Source organism: Ostrinia nubilalis, chromosome 22, assembly GCF_963855985.1.
Source record: "Ostrinia nubilalis chromosome 22, ilOstNubi1.1, whole genome shotgun sequence".
NCBI lineage: Eukaryota > Metazoa > Arthropoda > Insecta > Lepidoptera > Crambidae > Ostrinia > Ostrinia nubilalis.
The window spans coordinates 3,393,061-3,413,620 of record NC_087109.1 but is presented as its reverse complement, the minus strand read 5'-3'; the positions used below and the strand labels follow the sequence as shown (position 1 = coordinate 3,413,620).

The 20,560-nt window shown below is 36.4% G+C and overlaps 4 protein-coding genes across 4 annotated transcripts in view; 2 read left to right on the top strand and 2 right to left on the bottom strand.

Annotated features, from left to right (window-relative positions):
* Positions 1 to 20,560, bottom strand: part of LOC135082867 (dual specificity protein phosphatase 23-like) — a 239,321-nt gene that overhangs the window by 174,661 nt on the left and 44,100 nt on the right. The gene's annotated exons all lie outside the window — the stretch shown is intronic.
* Positions 5,378 to 8,600, top strand: LOC135083024 (uncharacterized). Its single transcript, XM_063977788.1, has 2 exons — positions 5,378 to 7,870; positions 8,541 to 8,600. Exons 1-2 carry the CDS (start codon positions 5,378 to 5,380, stop codon positions 8,598 to 8,600), a joined length of 2,553 nt encoding a protein of 850 aa, XP_063833858.1.
* Positions 10,910 to 12,665, bottom strand: LOC135082596 (uncharacterized). The gene is made up of 5 exons (XM_063977376.1): positions 12,535 to 12,665; positions 12,334 to 12,447; positions 11,975 to 12,062; positions 11,720 to 11,806; positions 10,910 to 11,555 (listed from the first exon to the last, which is right to left on the bottom strand). Exons 1-5 carry the CDS (start codon positions 12,540 to 12,542, stop codon positions 11,484 to 11,486), a joined length of 369 nt encoding a protein of 122 aa, XP_063833446.1. The 5' UTR covers positions 12,543 to 12,665; the 3' UTR covers positions 10,910 to 11,483.
* The window catches only part of LOC135083023 (uncharacterized), a 48,111-nt gene continuing 43,350 nt past the window's right edge, over positions 15,800 to 20,560 (top strand). The window contains exons 1-3 of the mRNA XM_063977787.1: positions 15,800 to 16,063; positions 16,344 to 16,421; positions 18,048 to 18,148. Of these exons, the coding sequence (XP_063833857.1) occupies positions 15,974 to 16,063; positions 16,344 to 16,421; positions 18,048 to 18,148 (269 nt within the window). The 5' untranslated portion in view covers positions 15,800 to 15,973. The remainder of the gene's footprint in view (positions 16,064 to 16,343; positions 16,422 to 18,047; positions 18,149 to 20,560) is intronic.

The following is a 20,560-nucleotide window of genomic DNA, read 5'->3' as shown; positions in this document are numbered from 1 at the left end:
TAGCACGCACTGCTTCAGAAGGAAAATACATTAAAGAGAAGCAATTGCTTGAAACCCACAGAAAGATTGATTTTCTTAAATAGCTCAGCTTTATTATGTAACACTAGGTGTATAACAATAAACAATAATAACAAGTATTAAAGTATTTATTTGTCAATTGAGAGTAAATATTATCTTAAATTATAGTAGGTATATAGTGCTCATTGAACTTAGAAGGAATAACATACAGTGTGAGTCACGTTAAAGTGTACATATGAAAATAGATGAAACTAGACCTATTTTTATCGACAAAAAAGAGGTCAAAAAAATTTTGAGATTTTTTTAAAATTTTTTATGGAATTTTTTTTCTTCCAATTACTTATTGTAAAGAAAACGTAATAACTTTTAAACTAAGCGGTATATCCTGATAAAATAAAAACAGTAATAATGCTTAATAACAGGCAATACTAAAAAAATACATAAAATACACAAAAAAGGCCAACAAATAATAAAAAATTCGTGTTTTTTTTGGTTATTTGATAAATTTCTCCAAAAAATGCCCCTATAATAGGTGGTTTTTATTACTTTGTATTATTCTCTATCGTATTATCTTTGTAAAACCAAAAATCGCATGTCTCTGTCCCTATCACAACATTTGCTATGATCGTTTGAACAAAGGCCTGCCACAACATTATTCTCTGCTACAGTTAGAGACCATTTTAATTTTAACTAAAATGCTTATTTTACTTCGAAATCTTTTGTTTTTATTTGAAATCTAACTTTTCTTTATCAAAATAACAAATCTAGAGCCATTTTCAGTTTCGTTGTTAACGAAGCGTTGAATGGCGCGCCCGGAGAGGCTTAGTTCAAACGATCATTGCAAACGTTGTGATAGGGATAGGGACATGCGATTTTTGGTTTTACGAAAGTAATACGATAGATAATAATACAAAGTAATAAAAACCACCGGTTATAGGGGCATTTTTTGGAGAAATTTATCAAATAACCAAAAAAACAAGAATTTAAAAGCAGATTTTTTTCAAAAAGTATCATTTTTTATTATTTGTTGGCCTTTTTTATGTATTTTATGTATTTTTTTAGTATTGCCTGTTACTTAGCATTATTACTGTTTTTATTTTATCAGGATATACCGCTTAGTTTAAAAGTTATTACGTTTTCTTCACAATAAGTAATAGGAAGGAAAAAAAATTCTATAAAAAATTTAAAAAAATCTCAAAAAATTTTTGACCTCTTTTTTGTCGATAAAAATAGGTCTAGTTTCATCTATTATCATATGTACACTTTAACGTGACACTGTATGTGCTTAATATTATTAAGGGTTGTACCCTAGCTAACCAGCGCCACCATATTTTTTCTTGATTACTTTTGTTATAGACCTTAATTAAAAAAGTGGTTTGAAAAATGTATAGTATGTATCGAAGCTATTTTTTTAAATAATTTGTTTGAATTCATTAGATATTTGCAGCAAGTTACAGATTTAATTACTGCTAAAAGTTACCATTTTAGCTAATTTTGAATTTCGAACTTGCAAAATATAATAAATACACGGTTTTAAAAGTATAGCCTGACCAGGAACATAAAAACCCTGGCATAGAGGCGCGTCAATTGCATTTGATAGTGCAACACTGAGTACAGTCGTACCTGTGTTAATTAATAAGCTAACTTTATGTATCAGGATTACGGGCTAATTTGATATTTTCATAAATTAACGAAAAAATATTATTATAGGTAACCTGGTTTAAATAAATTAAATGAAACCATCAATCGAGCTAGTAGGATTTAATTTATTATTCATCAATAATCAAATTCAGAACTTGAATATTCAACTGCAATGTTTGCTCATGAACGCTTCAAACTCGGTACTTCTTTCCCAATTCCATAAAATTCAACACTTAGAAAGTGACAAAAATTTTTAAAATAGGTAGTTGAAACAAACCACAGCTAATTTTTATAGTGGACTGTACTCTGCGATAAACATGTCAGTCAATTTGACAACCTTTGTCGGAAACATTATTCAATGAAAATATTGTACGAACCCTTAGTATTTCTCTTCGACAAACACTTTAACACATTGTAAACCACTTTTCTTTCACGACTATAAAAAGATTTTAGCAATTTAATTCACAAAATCAATTGCGCACATTTAAATAATAATGTTTGTTTACACTTTGACAGCAATAGACTGACATGCAAGGTGACATGACAATGAAGTTTTCAGTTACTGTTGCCATTAAAAGAAATTAGTACCATTAGTTTTCCGCAACATGGCGAGGGTTTTTATGTTCCTGGTCAGGCTATAGCTTAGATATGGCTTTAACTATTTATAGTTCCAAAATACTGAACTGTCCTATCGATGACATTGACAGCGGGGCGCCACCGTCAATACCGAATCGCTGGTTCCGATTTTTGCCATGTTGGAAACCATAAAGTTGAACGATGGTAGCGCCCCCCTGTCATTGAGTTTGGCGGGACAGTTCAGCGTGGGTCATCTATACCTACAAATCACTTTTTTATTTCGGTTTGTAACAAGAGAAATCACGAAAGATTATCTGTGGCGCAAGTTTTAGAGGGATAAGTAAGCTCCTTAAATATTTTTGTTACTATTACTTAAAAAAATAGATTAAAAATGTACTCTTCGTGCTTTTTTCAATGCAAAATCTTTTACACAATCGTCGATATCAAATTGTATCTCATTTTCAATTGCCAGTATTCGCTGGGTGCGAAGTACTAGGTGGGGGTAACATAATCGATCGCAGCGCTCATGGTGGTCAAAAGTAGAAATAATGTAAGCTCTGTCATCAGATTTATCTGTCAATGGCAAAGCGATTCTACATAATACATTTTAATATCATTAACTAATCGCATGAAAAGGGTCCTACTGGGAACTTAAATAAAAGAGTGGACTGTATTTCGATAGGGCTGGTTTAATAGCCGTTTACAATTTGGAAATAACTAGACTATACAACGTGGTAGTACAAAAATGAGTCACTGTAGTTGTTGTGCACAGATGTTTGCCTTATGATGAGAGCGTGAATTACTGAACTCTGCCCTTGTTTTGTTCTTAATTCTTCTACATCTCGAACTTGTCCAGCCAATACCAACAACTTTTCTTTAAATACGATTTGTGGTTGGAATTTGATATTGTAAAACTCACAAACCCGGTCTTCAAAACAATACTCATTTCGATCTGAAAACGATATTTAATTTATTACTAGCGATACAGGAACATTTAAATATATTTACTGTTAACGTTTATACTTTATTATGATGCATTGATAATATTAAGTTCAAAACAACGTCACTAGATGGCGCTGTACTACTTTACATCGCGATGATGAAGTATTTTTCTGAGTCTACAAGGACGCATACGTTTATAATGTAGTTATTAAGATTCTCAATAGATGGCGTTGTAGTACTTTAGAACGCGGTATTAAAGTATTTTACTGTTCCTATAAGGTCTAACCCGTGTATTATGTATGTAGATCAATCTATAGATCAATATAGTTCAATAGCCCAAGTACTACGGTGGTTTTATTTACACACCTATAGTATTAGTGCTAAGTGCAAATTAGATCAGCCAGAAGTGCGACTTTTTAACAAGTTCCTTCGAGCCGGATTACATAGAGGTCATTTTTGAGCAGTGGTCATTGAGACCACAACCCCGCGCTCGCAGTGGATTACTGCGGATAAGGTGCGGTCCCAGCCACAAGCGGCAAGCGGAAAGCGTTTTGCTGTAAGGCGCTTGCTGAAGCTGCTGAAGTTGGAGGAGGCGCTGGGAGGCGGCTTTGCGGCCATCTTGGAGGCGGACTGAGGCCATCTTGGAGGCGGAGTAGCAGCCGGCGCAGTGAGTGACGTGTGCGCACTCAAGCCGGAAAGGACAATACGTCACACCAGGAAATCAGGTTCAGTTCAGTGAAGTGTTCAAGTGAGTAAACTTTTATTAAAACTTTGCCAAGAGATTTTGAACTCTATTTCATCGCGTTTAAAAACTTAGTGAATACGAAGACATTCAAGATAGTTTGGAAGAAATAATTTGGACTTGTAATATTTTCGTGATTTGGACATTAACTTAGAATAATTTGCATGTTAGTTAAGGACTTAGAATAAGATCTCAAAAAACGGGGGAACGGGGAACCTATGCCCAATTTTGTATAGAAGTGTCAAACACTTAGAAAAATTTACACAAAAAATTTGTTAGCAGTAGTTTGAAGTTAGAAATTTTCTAAGTTTCTTTTAGTTGAAAGATTTTACAATGGAACAATTACTTAAAGTTCAAGCTGATTTACAAAGTTCAATCCAAAAGGGTTTGTCTAATTTTAAGAAAAGTCCTAAAGATAGGATATCTAAAGAGTATGTGGAGGCCAGACTTGAAAATTTAGAAAAGGATTGGTCATCATTTAGGTCCAATAATAGTAAATTATGTGAGATATCAGACCCAGACCGATTAGCTAAATCAATTTATGTGTCAAATAATTGTTATGAAAACACAGAAGAAGAATATTTTATTTACAAATCTTTAATGAAATCAGTTCTCAATAAATTAGCAATGCGCGAACCACAAGTACAAAATAAAGGTTGTGGTGACGCGTCAAATCAAATTTTAAGGCTACCGAAAATTACTATTCCTACATTTTCGGGTGCTTACTCTGAATGGACCTCTTTTCGTGATTTATTTGTATCTTTAGTGCATAAAAATGAATCTTTAGATAATGTTCAAAAGTTACATTATTTGAAAACACATTTGTCTGGTGAAGCAGAGCAACTGATTAGGTATACTCCTATATCAGACGCAAATTACAGTCAATGTTGGTCTCTTCTTGAAAAACGTTACAATAATAAAAAGTTTCTAGCTAATTCTATTTTAAAGCGTTTTTTCGCACAAAAAAGAGTACAAAACGAGTCAGCTACAGGTTTAAAAGAGCTATTAGACACCACCATGGATTGTATGAATGCGTTAAAAAATATTGATATCGACGTGAGTACATGGGACGTTATCATTATCCATATCGTCGCGTTTAAATTAGATCCTGAAACACGTAAGCATTGGGAGTTGCATAATTCTGAAACAATTTCGAATGAATTGCCAACGTTAAATCAATTTAAAACTTACATGGAAAATCGTTTCCGAGCTTTGGAATTTGTAGATCAAAAAAGACCCATGCATCACCATAGCAGTGGTCCTCATGCCAAACCAAAGGTCTTATTATCTACAAACACTAATTGTATGAGATGCGAATTTTGTTCTGAAGGGCATAAACTGTGTTTTTGCAAACAATTTGCAAGGCTAGACACTGATCAGAGACGTAATTTTGTGTTGAAAAATAAGATCTGCTTCAATTGTTTAGGTAGCAACCACTGTAGCTATGAATGCAAGAAAATGACGACTTGTAGACTTTGTAAAAAGCGTCACCATTCACTGCTACATCCAGAAGCCGCCAGAGCTGTGGTGAGGGACGTATCAGAGAGTAACAACTCTGAGGCTGGCCCTTCCCCAATAGTTTCGTGTACGTCAACTCATAAGGCACCTAAATACGAGCAAGTTTTGCTGGCCACTGCTTTAGTCAACATAGAGTCTGAAGTTTGTGGACAGCAAGCAGTAAGAGCTTTAATAGATCAAGGCGCGCAAGCTTGTTTCATTACAGAAGCTGCTGTTCAACTACTTAAACTCAAAAAGGAGTCAATAAGGGGAACAGTGACTGGATTAGGAGACAAAGGATCGACGACATTCAAACATGTAGTCACAATAACTCTCCGGTCTAGGATTGATAAACAGTTTCAGGTCAAAATTAGAGCTTACGTCATGAGAAATCTCATAATTTCACATTTACCAGAGCAACAAATAGAGTCACTAAGTTGGGTGGGTTTAGGCAACTTACAACTAGCAGACCCACAGTTCAATATGCCCAATAAAATAGATTTATTGTTAGGGGCTAATGCTTTTAGTCAAATACTAAAAGAGGGAGTGCAAAAAAGTCCAGATGGTTTGCTTATCGCGCAAAATACGTCATTGGGATGGATCGTGTCGGGGATAGTTAAAGAGTATAGGAAATCATCAAGTATAGGTCATGAAAATCCCAAAATATCAGTAATGCATGCGCAAATTAATGAAGACGATGCATTGAAACGATTCTGGGAAATAGAAGAGCAACCACATTCTACTAAGAATATGTGGACAGAGGAAGAGCAAAAATGCGAAGAAAATTTCGCTAGTACAACTAGTAGAACACCTGAAGGACGCTATATCGTGAAGTTACCTTTTCGTGAGACTCAACCTGGCTGTAAGGGTGGTAATTCACGCGATATCGCTGTAAGAAAATTCAAATCACTAGAGAAGAGGCTATCGAAAGATTCAGATTTGAAAAAGAGTTATATCGAAGTGATAAACGAGTACTTGCAGCTAGGACACATGAGACCTGTAAAAAAGAATGACTCAGAAAAGGAGGAAGCTGTCTACTTACCGCACCACGCTGTAGTTAGAAATGATAAAACTACAACAAAAGTGAGAGTAGTTTTTAATGCGTCTAGTAAAAACAGTTTCGGAATATCGCTAAACGACACATTGATGGTGGGACCCAAGCTTCAGGCAGATCTACGTCATTTAGTGTTGCGCTGGAGAGAGCACCCTATTGTACTCGTGGCTGATGTCGTTAAGATGTATCGGCAGGTCAGGATAGCAGAAGAAGACGCTATTTTTCAGCGTATTGTGTGGCGTGACAACTCTGAATCTGAAATACAAGACTTCGAGTTAATGACTGTTACTTTTGGAACTGCTTCTGCTCCATATTTAGCAGTACGAGCATTACATCAAGTCAGTTTTGATGAGGCCAAAAGTTTCCCTCTGGCAGCACCAAGGGTAGTTAAATCATTTTATATGGATGATTTAATGACAGGGTGCAGTGATGTTACGGAAGGAGTAGCATTGTACCAAGAAATGAGAGAGCTATTGTTACGAGGTGGTTTTCAATTACAAAAATGGAATAGCAACAATAAACAACTACTTTCAGAAATATTTAAAACTGAAAATCAAAGTACAAATAAAACAGAACAACAGGACACAAAAACAAAGTTAGAACAAGATAATACAAAAAATGAAAAGAACAAAGAGATTGATATGAAAGCTGATAATATAACTAAGATTCTAGGTATTACCTGGGATAGAAGCGAAGATCATTTCCGGTACTCGGTGAGTCTCCCTACGGCGTCGCCTGGACCTGAAACAAAAAGATCAATATTATCAGAAATAGCACGATTATATGATCCGCTAGGTTGGTTAGCCCCTAGCATAATTATAGCAAAGATGTTCATCCAAAAATTATGGCTAGCTGGCATAACTTGGGACGAACCAATCAGCGATGATATGAAACGTGAATGGTATACTTACCGGGATTTGTTGATTAAACTCACATCTGTTCGAGTTCCTCGGTGGCTGGGCACTTCCGGTAGAGAAGACATGCGTGAGCTGCACGGATTTTCTGACGCATCCAAGTTAGCTTACGCAGCAGTTGTTTACTTGCGGGTTGTAGACGCCAAAGGCAATGTACACGTCTCTTTGTTGGCAGCTAAGACTAGAGTCTCTCCCATAAAGCAAGTAAGCATCCCGCGATTAGAGTTGTGTGGTTCTACACTTTTAGCACGACTTTTGTCTGAAATCAGCGAGGTTATCAACATTCCTAAGAGCAACATTAAGGCCTGGACGGATTCAACAGTGGTATTGGCATGGCTAAATAGCCACCCAAGTAAATGGAAGACTTTTGTAGCGAATAGAGTGTCTGACATTTTGACGACTTTGGATTCATCACAATGGTATCACGTGCCGACAAAAGAAAACCCTGCCGATTGCGCCTCCAGAGGTGTTTCGCCCGACGCCCTGGCAAGTAATGAACTATGGTTTTCCGGTCCAAAGTTTCTTCATGAACGCAACATACCATATTATAATAGACCAAAGAATTTGAAACCAACTCTGGAAGAAGCTGTGAAAGTACATTTGAACACGATGACTGACGATACATTATTACAACGCTTCTCTACTTTAAACAGATTGCTTAGAGTAATCGCTTATTGTAGACGGTTTTATAACCGCGGAGAGACACGTAACAATTACTTGTCTAAGAAAGAAATCGAAAATGCATTAGTTTGCTGTATTAAAAAAGTGCAAAAGGAAGAATTTAATGAGGAGTACTTAACTTTGCAGGCCAAAGGATGTTTACATTCGAAAAGTTCAAAACTCAAATCTTTATGTCCATATCTCGACGAAAACGGAATAATGAGAGTGAGCGGTAGACTACAGAAGTCGCTGTTACCAGAAAACACCAAACACCCTATTATATTACCGCACACTTCACATTTCACAAAACTCCTAATAGCTGAAGCACATAGAAATACCCTGCATGGAGGAGCCCAGTTGATGATAAGCTACTTAAGGGAGGCATATTGGATAATAGGTGTTAAGAGCCTCGTTAAACAACACATCCGTAAATGTGTTACATGTGTTCGACAGAATGCTAGAGTTCAAACCCAATTCATGGGGTCTCTCCCAACAGTGCGATGTACACCAGCCAGAGCATTCCTACATAGCGGAGTGGATTATGCTGGCCCTATAAAGGTTAGAACAACCAAGGGACGGGGCAATCGCTCCTATAAAGGCTATATATGTTTATTTATTTGTATGGCCACTCGAGCCATACATTTAGAAGTCGTGAGTGACATGAGTACGCAAGCCTTTATAGCCGCGTTTAGACGGTTTGTGTCTCGGCGTGGACACTGTGCTCAATTATGGAGCGATAATGGCACTACATTTGTTGGGGCTTCAAAAGAGTTAGCGGAATTGAATAGTATTCAAGGGGAAATTGTGGAATACTTAGAAGGCCATGGGACAGAGTGGAAATTCATACCGCCCCACGCACCTAACTTCGGAGGGTTATGGGAGAGTGGTGTTAAATCCACTAAATACCACTTGAGACGCGTAGTGGGAGACACAACCCTCACATTTGAGGAAATGTGTACCTTCTTAACACAAGTGGAAGCTTGCCTGAACTCGCGACCACTTACTGTAGATAGTTCAGATCCAAATGATCCAAGACCTTTAACCCCGGGTCACTTTCTGGTTGGGGGACCATTGCTAGCGGTACCCGATGCAACTAATTTTGTAGAGTCAAATGTTAATTCATTAACCCGTTGGCAAGTTGTTCAAAGAATGCTACAATGCTTTTGGAGTCGTTGGTCAAAAGAGTATTTATCAAACTTGATAAATAGATATAAATGGAACAACATGATTCCGGAGCCTAATATAGGAGATGTTGTCCTTATCAAGGAGGATGATTTGCCACCGAGTCGTTGGTTAATGGGTAGAATAGTGGAAAAGCACAAGGGTAATGATAATTTAGCCCGTGTAGTCACTATTAAAGTTAAGTCATCTACAATAAAAAGACCTACTTCTAAGTTGTGTGTATTACCCACTGATGGTTATTAATGTTAAGTTCATTGTTAAGTTTAGTTGGTTAATATTTTATTGTTAAGTTTTGTCACCGTGAACCAAACTGTAGGTCACGGTGGGCGGATTATCTAAATTTCATTGTTTTTTGAAGTACATTTCTCACTAAATGTCCTTGGTGGGCGGAAATGTTAACGTTTATACTTTATTATGATGCATTGATAATATTAAGTTCAAAACAACGTCACTAGATGGCGCTGTACTACTTTACATCGCGATGATGAAGTATTTTTCTGAGTCTACAAGGACGCATACGTTTATAATGTAGTTATTAAGATTCTCAATAGATGGCGTTGTAGTACTTTAGAACGCGGTATTAAAGTATTTTACTGTTCCTATAAGGTCTAACCCGTGTATTATGTATGTAGATCAATCTATAGATCAATATAGTTCAATAGCCCAAGTACTACGGTGGTTTTATTTACACACCTATAGTATTAGTGCTAAGTGCAAATTAGATCAGCCAGAAGTGCGACTTTTTAACATTTACTGTTATAAAATAAAACCGTTAAATAGCTTTTTCTTTTCGTTTTACTGTAAAACTACAATTATAAATGAAGTAAACAAACCCTGACACAATCAAAATTAAACACACTTTTTGGACTTACCTCATTTGATTTGAATGACCAAAATGATTTCAAAACCTTTTTTCCACCCAAATCGTGGTATCACAACAATTTATTAGTTGAAAATATTTGTTGTTTTCATTTCGATATTTTTTCACAAATATACGACCTAAATGTCAATGTGACAGAGCCCACAAAGTTGTGGACGCTAGTTGGCGCTGTAATCGTGCACAGAGCCAATAGCTGGATTTGTTAGTCTCAACGTAGACATAGTCGATTTTTTTTTCTTGTTCATGCAATGTTTTTTTTCTTATCCGCCGCCCCCTTTCATATGCCGCCCGGGGCCATGGCCCCCCCTGCCCCCCCCAAGCTACGCCACTGCGCCTTGGGCCACCCCTAAGCCGCCTATTTAGTTTTATACACACATAAATGACTTCATATTAATCACATTTACCAAATCATGCGGTAATTATTCATAATAACCGGCGATTATTCATAATTTTCACATTTATCACTTTGACCGTAACATGTACACAAACTAACATAGCATTTCCTCTTCTTTGGAAGTTGGTTAAAAATAAATCTCAGGTGTACTTATAAGCCTAAATCAACAATTAAACAGTATACCAATAAAAAAAATTGCTAACTTATAATAAATGTATGTACTTTTGATAACCAAGTTCTACTAATCTACTTAATTAAGTTGCACAATTTGATAAGTGTGATGATCCCTCCCTATTCACCGTGGCTGGCAAAGAAGCCTTGATCACACGTACCGAGTAAACGGGCAAGACAGTAAAATGTTTTATGGTCGAGACAGTTGGGTGAGCGAGTCACATACTCAAGCGCTCGGCCGAGTACTCAGCGTATTGTTCATACACACCGAGAGCACTGTCTCGCCCGTTTGCTCGGTACGTGTGATCAAGGCAATACCTACCGATACCAGAGTAAATACAAATGAGTAGATTATCTTCATAGAAACGCACCGAGCGCGGTTTGTATGTGAGCGCGCCAATACGTATGCGGCGGGTACGCACACACTGACAAAATTTTACGTGGATTATCGGGGAGTCAGTCGTGGTTGCTTCGAATTTTGTCAGTGTGTGCGTGCGCGCCGCATACATATTGTGGCGCGCTCACATACAAACCGCGCTTGGTGCGTTTCTATGAAGATAACCTACTCATTTGTATTTACGATTACTTACCAATGCTGCCAATAGACTTACTATCGGAGTTTACTATATCGATGTTGCATAACTATTTACACCGACAATCTTGTTGTAAGTTATAATGCCGACACTGGGCTTAATGTCGACATTTACTGAAAAGATGTCGCCTAACCTTTTTCGCCGACAACTATGGACTATTTGATTAAATTGCATCTTATATTTTAGAGCTTAAAGTACTTAATAAATAAACTAAAACTACTAACTACTAGTTGGCCGGCCTACACCAGTAGCACGAGATTTTGCTGCCTTTTCTATATTTGCTGCACGAGTCTGGAAGTGAAAAATTAAGATTATAAAAAAAAATTTAGTCTGCTGTGAGAAAAAAAAGTAATTTTCTACCAGATCTTACATAATTTTACGTAAAAAAAAAAATAAAGGACATTTTTAAGTAATGAGAACAATGGTAATTATTAATTAGTTTTTAAAAAAAATACCTGCAAGGATTGTACTCTTTTATGCAAGTTCATCATTGTACTGGAAATGGATGTTAACTTTTCCCTGTTTGTTGCTATATCTGCCAACTGAAAAATAAATATGAACACATCTTACCTTTCTTATTTTTTTACTGGATACAATTTATTTTCAATCTTATTTTTTTTTTAAATACACTTATTTTTTTTGGGTAAAAGTAAATTGATCTGTTATGTATTTCTATCATATTGTATGTAAAATAAATACAGGTTTCTTACCAAAGCATCCAATGAGGCATCATTCTGAAGGTCTTCGAGCTTCCTTCTCTCGGAGGTCAGCATCAGTTGGACTGTTTCTTGTTTTTCTCTAAAAATCAATACAAAAACAATCATTGATATTCTTTCTACAAAAATCATCTGTATGCAGCTTTAAACCAGTGGGTTAAATTAAATCAAGTAAAACAAGTTCACAACTGATTTTTCTGTGTAATAATCTCAGTTCATTGAGATTTAAATTGATGATAGAAGTAACCCCTGATGTTATAAATGTATGTTACTTTATTGTAATAATTACGGTAAGAAACCAAAGGTTAGAAGACGCGATAAAAAGTTCAATGTAGGTAAAGTAGGTCACTTACGTTAATTCTTTGAGATGCGTGTTGATTGTAGCTAACGGGGGTTCGTATAGTTCTAGAACACCTTTAGCGAGAAGTCTAACAGTATTTGTGTCTTCTGGACTCGCTGAACTGGAACTAATAAGAAAGTTTTCAAAGTTTTAGACATCATTGATAATCCTATCGTAATTGAAGGTATTTGAGTATTATGAAACCGTTATTCACCTTTCCATGTTAGTTAAATTGTATTGTATTTGATTTTTGCTGAAATAATTTTGCCTTTCACCAATTTTTTAATGGAAAATTACAAAAAGACGAAAACCAAAAACTTGTAAACAAACGTCAAGCAAGACAAGTTTGACAGTAATGGCAGATTTGTAAACGTCAAGTTGACGTCGTCAACTGGATTACGTTCAGAAATCTGAATAAATAAATTCAAAGTACATCGGCCCGTGGCACGGTGGTCCCGATTTAATAAAACATGGACATTGATGCTAGAAGCACGAAATTTTTTTTGATGGTTACTGCTATGATAACTAATAAGGCAAAAAAATATTACAATCCTACGACGTCTATTTCGTAGTAAAAAAAATATATAGATATTTTTTGTATGGAAGAAATTACGTTTCTGTCAATTTTTCGAAATTCTTAAACGATGTCAAGATGCCGATCACACATGTTATAAAACAAGTGATTCTGAGTATTTCATGCGAAGATACTTGTCACTTATCTCTGCGTACTTTTGAGTTATCGAGGGTTGAAAAATCGATTTTTTTATATTAAATATTTCCACGAAAAATTGCCAAAATTACAATATGGTGTATAAGGGACACCTTTGATGACACATAACAACGACTCGCTCTCGCGCGCGCTCGTATGCATCAGCTTTTAATAAAATAAAATAAAAAATTAAGGGAAATACTTAATACAACGTTGTATGTATAGGTCCGCTGGCCGTCAAAAAGTAGCTTATACGAGAGGTTGCCCAATTTACAATATGTACATCATTGATAACTCACACAAATATCATCTCTCTGTGAAGGATAACAAGTTTTTTTTGTTTCCAGAAGCTTTTGATAGGATGGAAGCTCATAAATACTCTCTGAAGTAAGAATGAATCTCAAATTGCGATATTGCCATTTTGACAAATTACATGATGTAACTAGCGCTAACGTTTATCTTCAGGTAGACACAGTTAAAAGTTAAAAGATTGTCTACTATTTCACACTGTTTTTCGTTTTGGAACAGTTCTTTGATTATAGGTAGTCGCTAATTTCGTTTTGTTAGACTCTTTCGGTTTAGCACATTAAGCGTAAACTAATTCCTCCTCAGAATGATCTAAAAGTGTTAGAGAGCGCCTCTTCTTCTGCAGAAGAAGAATTTTGCATAAATCTTCAAAAGGTTTTTTATTTATACCATAAGTCGATGGTTGCACATCTACTTCCGCAGTCTCATCAACTGGAGCGTCTTCCTCGGTGTTAACGTTGTCTATGCGTTGTGTTAACTCGGTAAAAAAACATTTTTTAAATCTATATTTTTACATTTCGGCCAGACCATTTCAGACTAAAATGACGAACGTATTGGCATTGAATTGTCTTCCGAAGATTTGAGTAATTATCAAATCATTAAGTCGTAATTTTACAAGAAATATATCAAAGAAGATATGGTCTGCTTCCAGCAGAGCCCAAAAGACATTTTTGCACCAGAATTCGCATTGGCTGGACTCTGAAATTTTCTGGCCGAATTGTAAAAATATAGATTTAAACAATGTTTTTTACCGAGTTAACACAACGCATAGACAACGTTAATACTGAGGAAGACGCTCCAGTTGATGAGACTGCGGAAGTAGATGTGCAACCATCGACTTTTAGTATAAATAAAAAACCTTTTGAAGATTTATGCAAAATTCTTCTTCTGCAGAAGAAGAGGCGCTCTCTAACACTTTTAGATCATTCTGAGGAGGAATTAGTTTACGCTTTATGTGCTAAACTGAAAGAGTCTAACAAAACGAAATTAGCGACTACCTATAATCAAAGAACTGTTCCAAAACGAAGAACAGTGTGAAATAGTAGACAATCTTTTAACTTTTAACTGTGTCTACCTGAAGATAAACGTTAGCGCTAGTTACATCATGTAATTTGTCAAAATGGCAATATCGCAATTTGAGATTCATTCTTACTTCAGAGAGTATTTATGAGCTTCCATCCTATCAAAAGCTTCTGGAAACAAAAAAAACTTGTTATCCTTCACAGAGAGATGATATTTGTGTGAGTTATCAATGATGTACATATTGTAAATTGGGCAACCTCTCGTATAAGCTACTTTTTGACGGCCAGCGGACCTATACATACAACGTTGTATTAAGTATTTCCCTTAATTTTTTATTTTATTTTATTAAAAGCTGATGCATACGAGCGCGCGCGAGAGCGAGTCGTTGTTATGTGTCATCAAAGGTGTCCCTTATACACCATATTGTAATTTTGGCAATTTTTCGTGGAAATATTTAATATAAAAAAATCGATTTTTCAACCCTCGATAACTCAAAAGTACGCAGAGATAAGTGACAAGTATCTTCGCATGAAATACTCAGAATCACTTGTTTTATAACATGTGTGATCGGCATCTTGACATCGTTTAAGAATTTCGAAAAATTGACAGAAACGTAATTTCTTCCATACAAAAAATATCTATATATTTTTTTTACTACGAAATAGACGTCGTAGGATTGTAATATTTTTTTGCCTTATTAGTTATCATAGCAGTAACCATCAAAAAAATTTTCGTGCCTCTAGCATCAATGTCCATGTTTTATTAAATCGGGACCACTGTGCGTGGGCGGGCAGCGTACAAATGCAAGGTCACCTTGTTGTATTGTAATTCACGCCTGCAGACTAAATCATCATCATCATCATCATTTCAGCCATAGGACGTCCACTGCTGAACATAGGCCTCCCCTAATGCTTTCCACGTTGATCGATTGGTAGCAGCCTGCATCCAGCGCTTCCCTGCTACCTTTACGATGTCGTCAGTCCACCTTGTAGGTGTAAATAGAAGTAATATATTCGTTGGATGAATAATGAATTAATTTTGGGTCTCCAGTGCGTGTTTTGGCCCTATACAATCAACAAAAACATCTCAAAATTCAACAAAATTGTGTACAGAAGAATGTTTTTCATAGTTGCTTACAAAATATTTTTTAGAATCTGCAATAAAGTTAACACTTTTGTATTACCGTGCTTTTATTCATCATCTATGAACTATATTACGAAGAAAGCTTTCTTCAAGGTCATGTTGCCTGTCGGCCGTTGTTGGCGGTTCATAAGCATTGCATTATCTATTAACCACTTGATAATAATAAGTTATAACTAAAAACGTATATAATTACTATTACAAGAATAATTAATTAATCTATTAATATGACTATTTTAAAATAGTAATGAATAAAATTCTATTATGAAAAATACAGCTACGTGAAACGGAACGATTTTTTATGGCCGCGGATTCCCTTGTTTTGACGTTCCTTCATTTTCCATAGTTCGTGTGGAGATTTTTTCGTTTTGCATTTGAATCAAGTGCGAAAGCTGACAATATTGTTTGCTGTTTAAATTTGTGACGAAAATCAGTCAATCTGGAAGTCTTACAAGTGACCCGTGAGGACGCCGATATGACGTCCGTAGTGCGAAGACGAGACCACGACGATTCCGGTGAATTCTCGGACGCATCACAGGATATCGAGCATAATCACTCTGGGAATGTGAGTTGGTAGTTCAAGGTGTCTCCGATGATAGCGCATTGTTGGGATTACTTTCGTTTTGGCGCTCAGAGCGATGTGGCCGTGGCCACTTTCTCCCGCGTTCTCGCGTGACGGTTTGCCCATTTCTTTTCGTAATATTGAGGTCACGGTTTGGGCACCACTCACTAAAACGCCGCCGTTGTGTTTAGACCTTATAATTTGAGCCGCCACATCAGTAGGAAGCGATACTTAAGGAAGTTTTGTGAAAATGCAATTGCTGAAAGTTGGTGAATGTTTACAGGATGGGGGACAACCGGAGTCGGATTATGACTCCCAGGGTAGTGACTCCGAGCGATCGGACAGGGATCCGGAGAGCCAGGTGGGTACCTTGTTTATTTTTGCATACCCTCAACAGTATTTGCAAGTGTTACAAGTGGGTGAACCCTCAGTTGGTCCAATTAAAAATTAATTGGAAGTTGGATGATAACGGAACTTGCTGTAAATTCAGCAGGTTCTTGAGACTAGAACGATAATATTTTGTTTTTATGTAGTAAATATTCAAAATTAAGGGTATTATTTTTATTAAATGAATAACTTTAAAATCTTGCTATACTATTCCATTAAAGTTCATGAATTTGCAAATCATTAAAATCACTTCAGACTTTCTATTGTCTGTGTAACCATTTCTTTTATTTTTATGTTGATTTCACTTTCTACAGTCTTTCCTGTTGATTTATTTAGATAAAAGTCTGCTATTTAGATATAATTGTAATAATACCTGTATGTAACTGTATTTAAGGTGGTAAAAAACCTCTGACACTGGTTTGAAACCTAAACAAGTATTATGAAATGTTTTTAAAATAATTAATAATGATAAAGTCAGCCTTGGCCGATTGATTCGGAATACAGATCATCTGTTTTTGTTTATTTTTTGTTAGCTCAGTTTTATAAATAAAAAATGATCAGTTTGATGTTCTTATTTGAACAAAAAGAGGCAATATTTATAAAATTATCACAATGAGTAGTAGTACTTTATTACAATTAAAAACAGATTAGTGCATTTTTTTTTAAATACTCTATCATCAGTCGAAGACCATGAACAGATTTTTTCTGTGTAAATCACAGAAAAAATCTGTTATTAGGTATTTTTTGTGTTTTTATTATTTTTGTAACCATATCCTTATCCATGTATCTTATGGTACATTCATTGTACTATATTATCATGTTATGGTGTGTAAACATAGCTGTCTTGTGTGCGCTATTTAAGACGCACTTACACGGTGACTGTGGATAATCTAATTTATTCTAGTAATCACCTTGACTATAAAATATATTAATTAGTACATTCTCTTTAGCATACCATTAGCACAATAGAACAAGTAGGAAAACTTAGGAATGCAACAAAACTGGCCTTATAATAATAACAATCTATTTGAGGATAGAAAATTACATAAAATAATAATATTTCCTTGACCTTTTTCATTAAACCGATGACTAGACAGCTATTAATGATATCTGTAGTCGAATGTGACTAATGTGTCACCAGCAATCTATCAGACATTTTCCCATATCCTCATTTGATTATAAACATTATACAATAGATATAAGTTCATCACTTCACACTGGTCTTTGATTTGTCAGTAAAATGATTAATTCACCATCAACATGAGAGTATACTTGTGTTAAAAACTTAAAAAGTTCATTCATTTCAGCCGAAAGACGTCCACTGCTGGACAAAGGCCTCCCCCAAGGATTTCCACAAAGACCGGTCTTGCGCCGCTCGCATCCAGGCACCTCCCGCGACCTTCACCAGATCGTCGGTCCACCTGGTGGGAGGCCTGCCCACGCTACGTCTTTCGGCTCGTAGCCGCCACTCAAGAACTGTGTTAAAAAGTCGTCTGTGACATTAGAAATATCGTTTTATGCAGTCTTTCAGGGTTACCTCGTAAAACTTATTTACATACAAGCACAAGACAGTGTATAATTTATTCATTTATTTTTACAGGAAACGGAGCGCCGTGTAGACGACGATGAGGACCGAAGCAACCCTCAGTACATCCCTAAGAGAGGCACCTTCTATGAGCACGATGACCGTACCGCTGCAAGGTAAAACCCATAAAACTTATTTTGCAAGTATAGTCTGGTCCCCGAGCACGTAGAATTTTGTCCAATGACCCCAAGCTACCTATCCTTATCGCTCGCGTGTAATTATATTGCTGTCGCGACTGTGCGACGGGCGGCCAGTGAGTGTGCGAGCGCGACAGCAATATAATTACGCGATCAGACTTTAGACATTAAAAATTTACACGTCCCATTATTAACCCTACCACTGCTTTGGGACAATAAATGGTCCAGTGCTGAGAAGAAGCAGCGCAAGAATCTTAGTCACTGTTTTAAATTGAACTTTATCGTATTACTCTAGTGTACGCTTTGTTAGATGTTCAAGGGCACATTAATCATTTCTACAAGTACACTTAATATTTACTTTGGTATATTAGATTTTTATTTGATTCAAAAGATCAGTATGTTTTGACTTTGAAAAATAAAAACATACCAACTGAATAAAGAAACCCCTCCTTTTGTTGAAGTCGGTTAAAAATAGACCTAGAGATATAACTAAAGAAAGACATTGTTTTGATAGCTCATAAAAACATCTCAACTGGTATCTAATCCCCTTTTCCAATTTATAAGCTTGCCCTTGCCCTTGGCCCAAAGGGGTGCAGATCTGTTCTATTATGGACCAGTAATTGTCCATTAATGTGTACCGTTACCTTGAAGGCCGCTTTATTGTATAGAGTCGCGAACATCCGAAGGGAATTATACTCATTGTCAGTCAGTTCATTGTAAATGACCTATATTTGATGAGAATAACGGTATCAACGATATGAGGGTACTTTTCAATGCTTCTTGTTGTTAGAGAGAAAGACCTGGTGAAAAAATGGTGACTCTGTTTTTTGCGTTGCGAATTCGCAGCGCGCCGATTCGCAGTTATGTGTGCAAGCCCTTAGGCATGGCCCATTTATATTTAGGCAACTGGAAATGTGTGACCCTATATCAGAGGTTTGGGCTACTTATCATAGATTAAACATCAAACTGACCCGTCTTATGCGGTTCTCAAAACTCGTCCGACTTTCTATCCAGTATTACAATGTTCGCGCTCGACTGCGCAGTTTGGTCATTGACGTTCAGTAATCGCTGCGCGTGCGGCGTGCGGATACAGGCTCGTTGTATAATTGCAGGATTAAACGGTTGTTGCTGGATTTCGCTTCGACGCATATATTAGTTGCGTAGGTAGAATATGTATTACTAGCGGCCGCCCGCGACTTCGTTCGCGTGGACCTCGTTTAATTACTAATGATGTTGATAGATGGCGTTTAACGGCTCCGCATGAATATTTACGAACGTCAAAATTTTTTGGCTGTAGATTTTAACCAATGACGATAGATGGCGCTTTTTACCCACGTCTTATTTTATTGAAAATTAGTTTGGCACATATCGTCATAAATTATAGCCTATATGTTAATCTGGTTTTTAAACAATAATACTGTAAAGTTTCAACAAAATCCGTTCAGTAGTTTTTGCGTGAAAAAGTAACAAACATCCAGATATCCACACAAACTTTCGCATTTATAATATTAGTAGGATAGTAGGAAGGATTATAGCTGTGCCCGCGACTTACGCCCGTATTCACAAACATCACTATGAGGTCTCACAGTGCGCGTGGACGCACAGGGTCACACACGAACCAATCGCAGAGCTCTTCAACGCTGTGCGTTCGATTTGCTGCTTCACATAAGCAAGCATCGTTTGTAAATACGGGCGTTAGTACGCATTAGAAACCCTTATCAAACAAGGGTATGAAAAATTGTTTAGGTCCTTATTTATCAGACGGAAGGCGCTGGACGCAGGCCGCTACCAACCGGGCAGCATGGAAAGCATTAGGGGAAACCTATGTTCAGCAGTGGACGTCCTATGGCTGAGATGATGATGATGATGATTTATCAGATCTACTGAGATACACAAAATATTGCATATGAATCGCTCAAGTACTTTCTGAGGAGTTTTTGTACAAACAGTGAGACAGGAGAATTTTATAAATATTCTGAGAGATTAAAACAAATAGAAGAAAAAACAGTAAATACCTAAATAAATGCTGTTAAGAAATAAAGAAAAAATAGTTTTACTGACATAAATAAAACTGAAAGTAATACAAAAGGTACAAGCTTCCTATAGTAGATGTATAAATTGTAAAATGTCTTAGGATTAACAATAAATAAATAATTCAATTACAGAAAACTTTTTTTTTTGCACTTCAGGGTCGTGGCCTTCCTCACCGTGGGCCAGCCCATTGCGATGGGCATAGCTGTTACGACAGGGTGGCACTGAGCAGCTCTTTTTCTTTTGAATTGTTATGTTTTAAGCGTTACCTCTATCTTTTTTTACTTACCTTTTTTGTCTTTGTGTGATGTCCATAGCAATAAATGTTTCTTTCTTTCTTTCTATTCCTTCTTAGGCCGG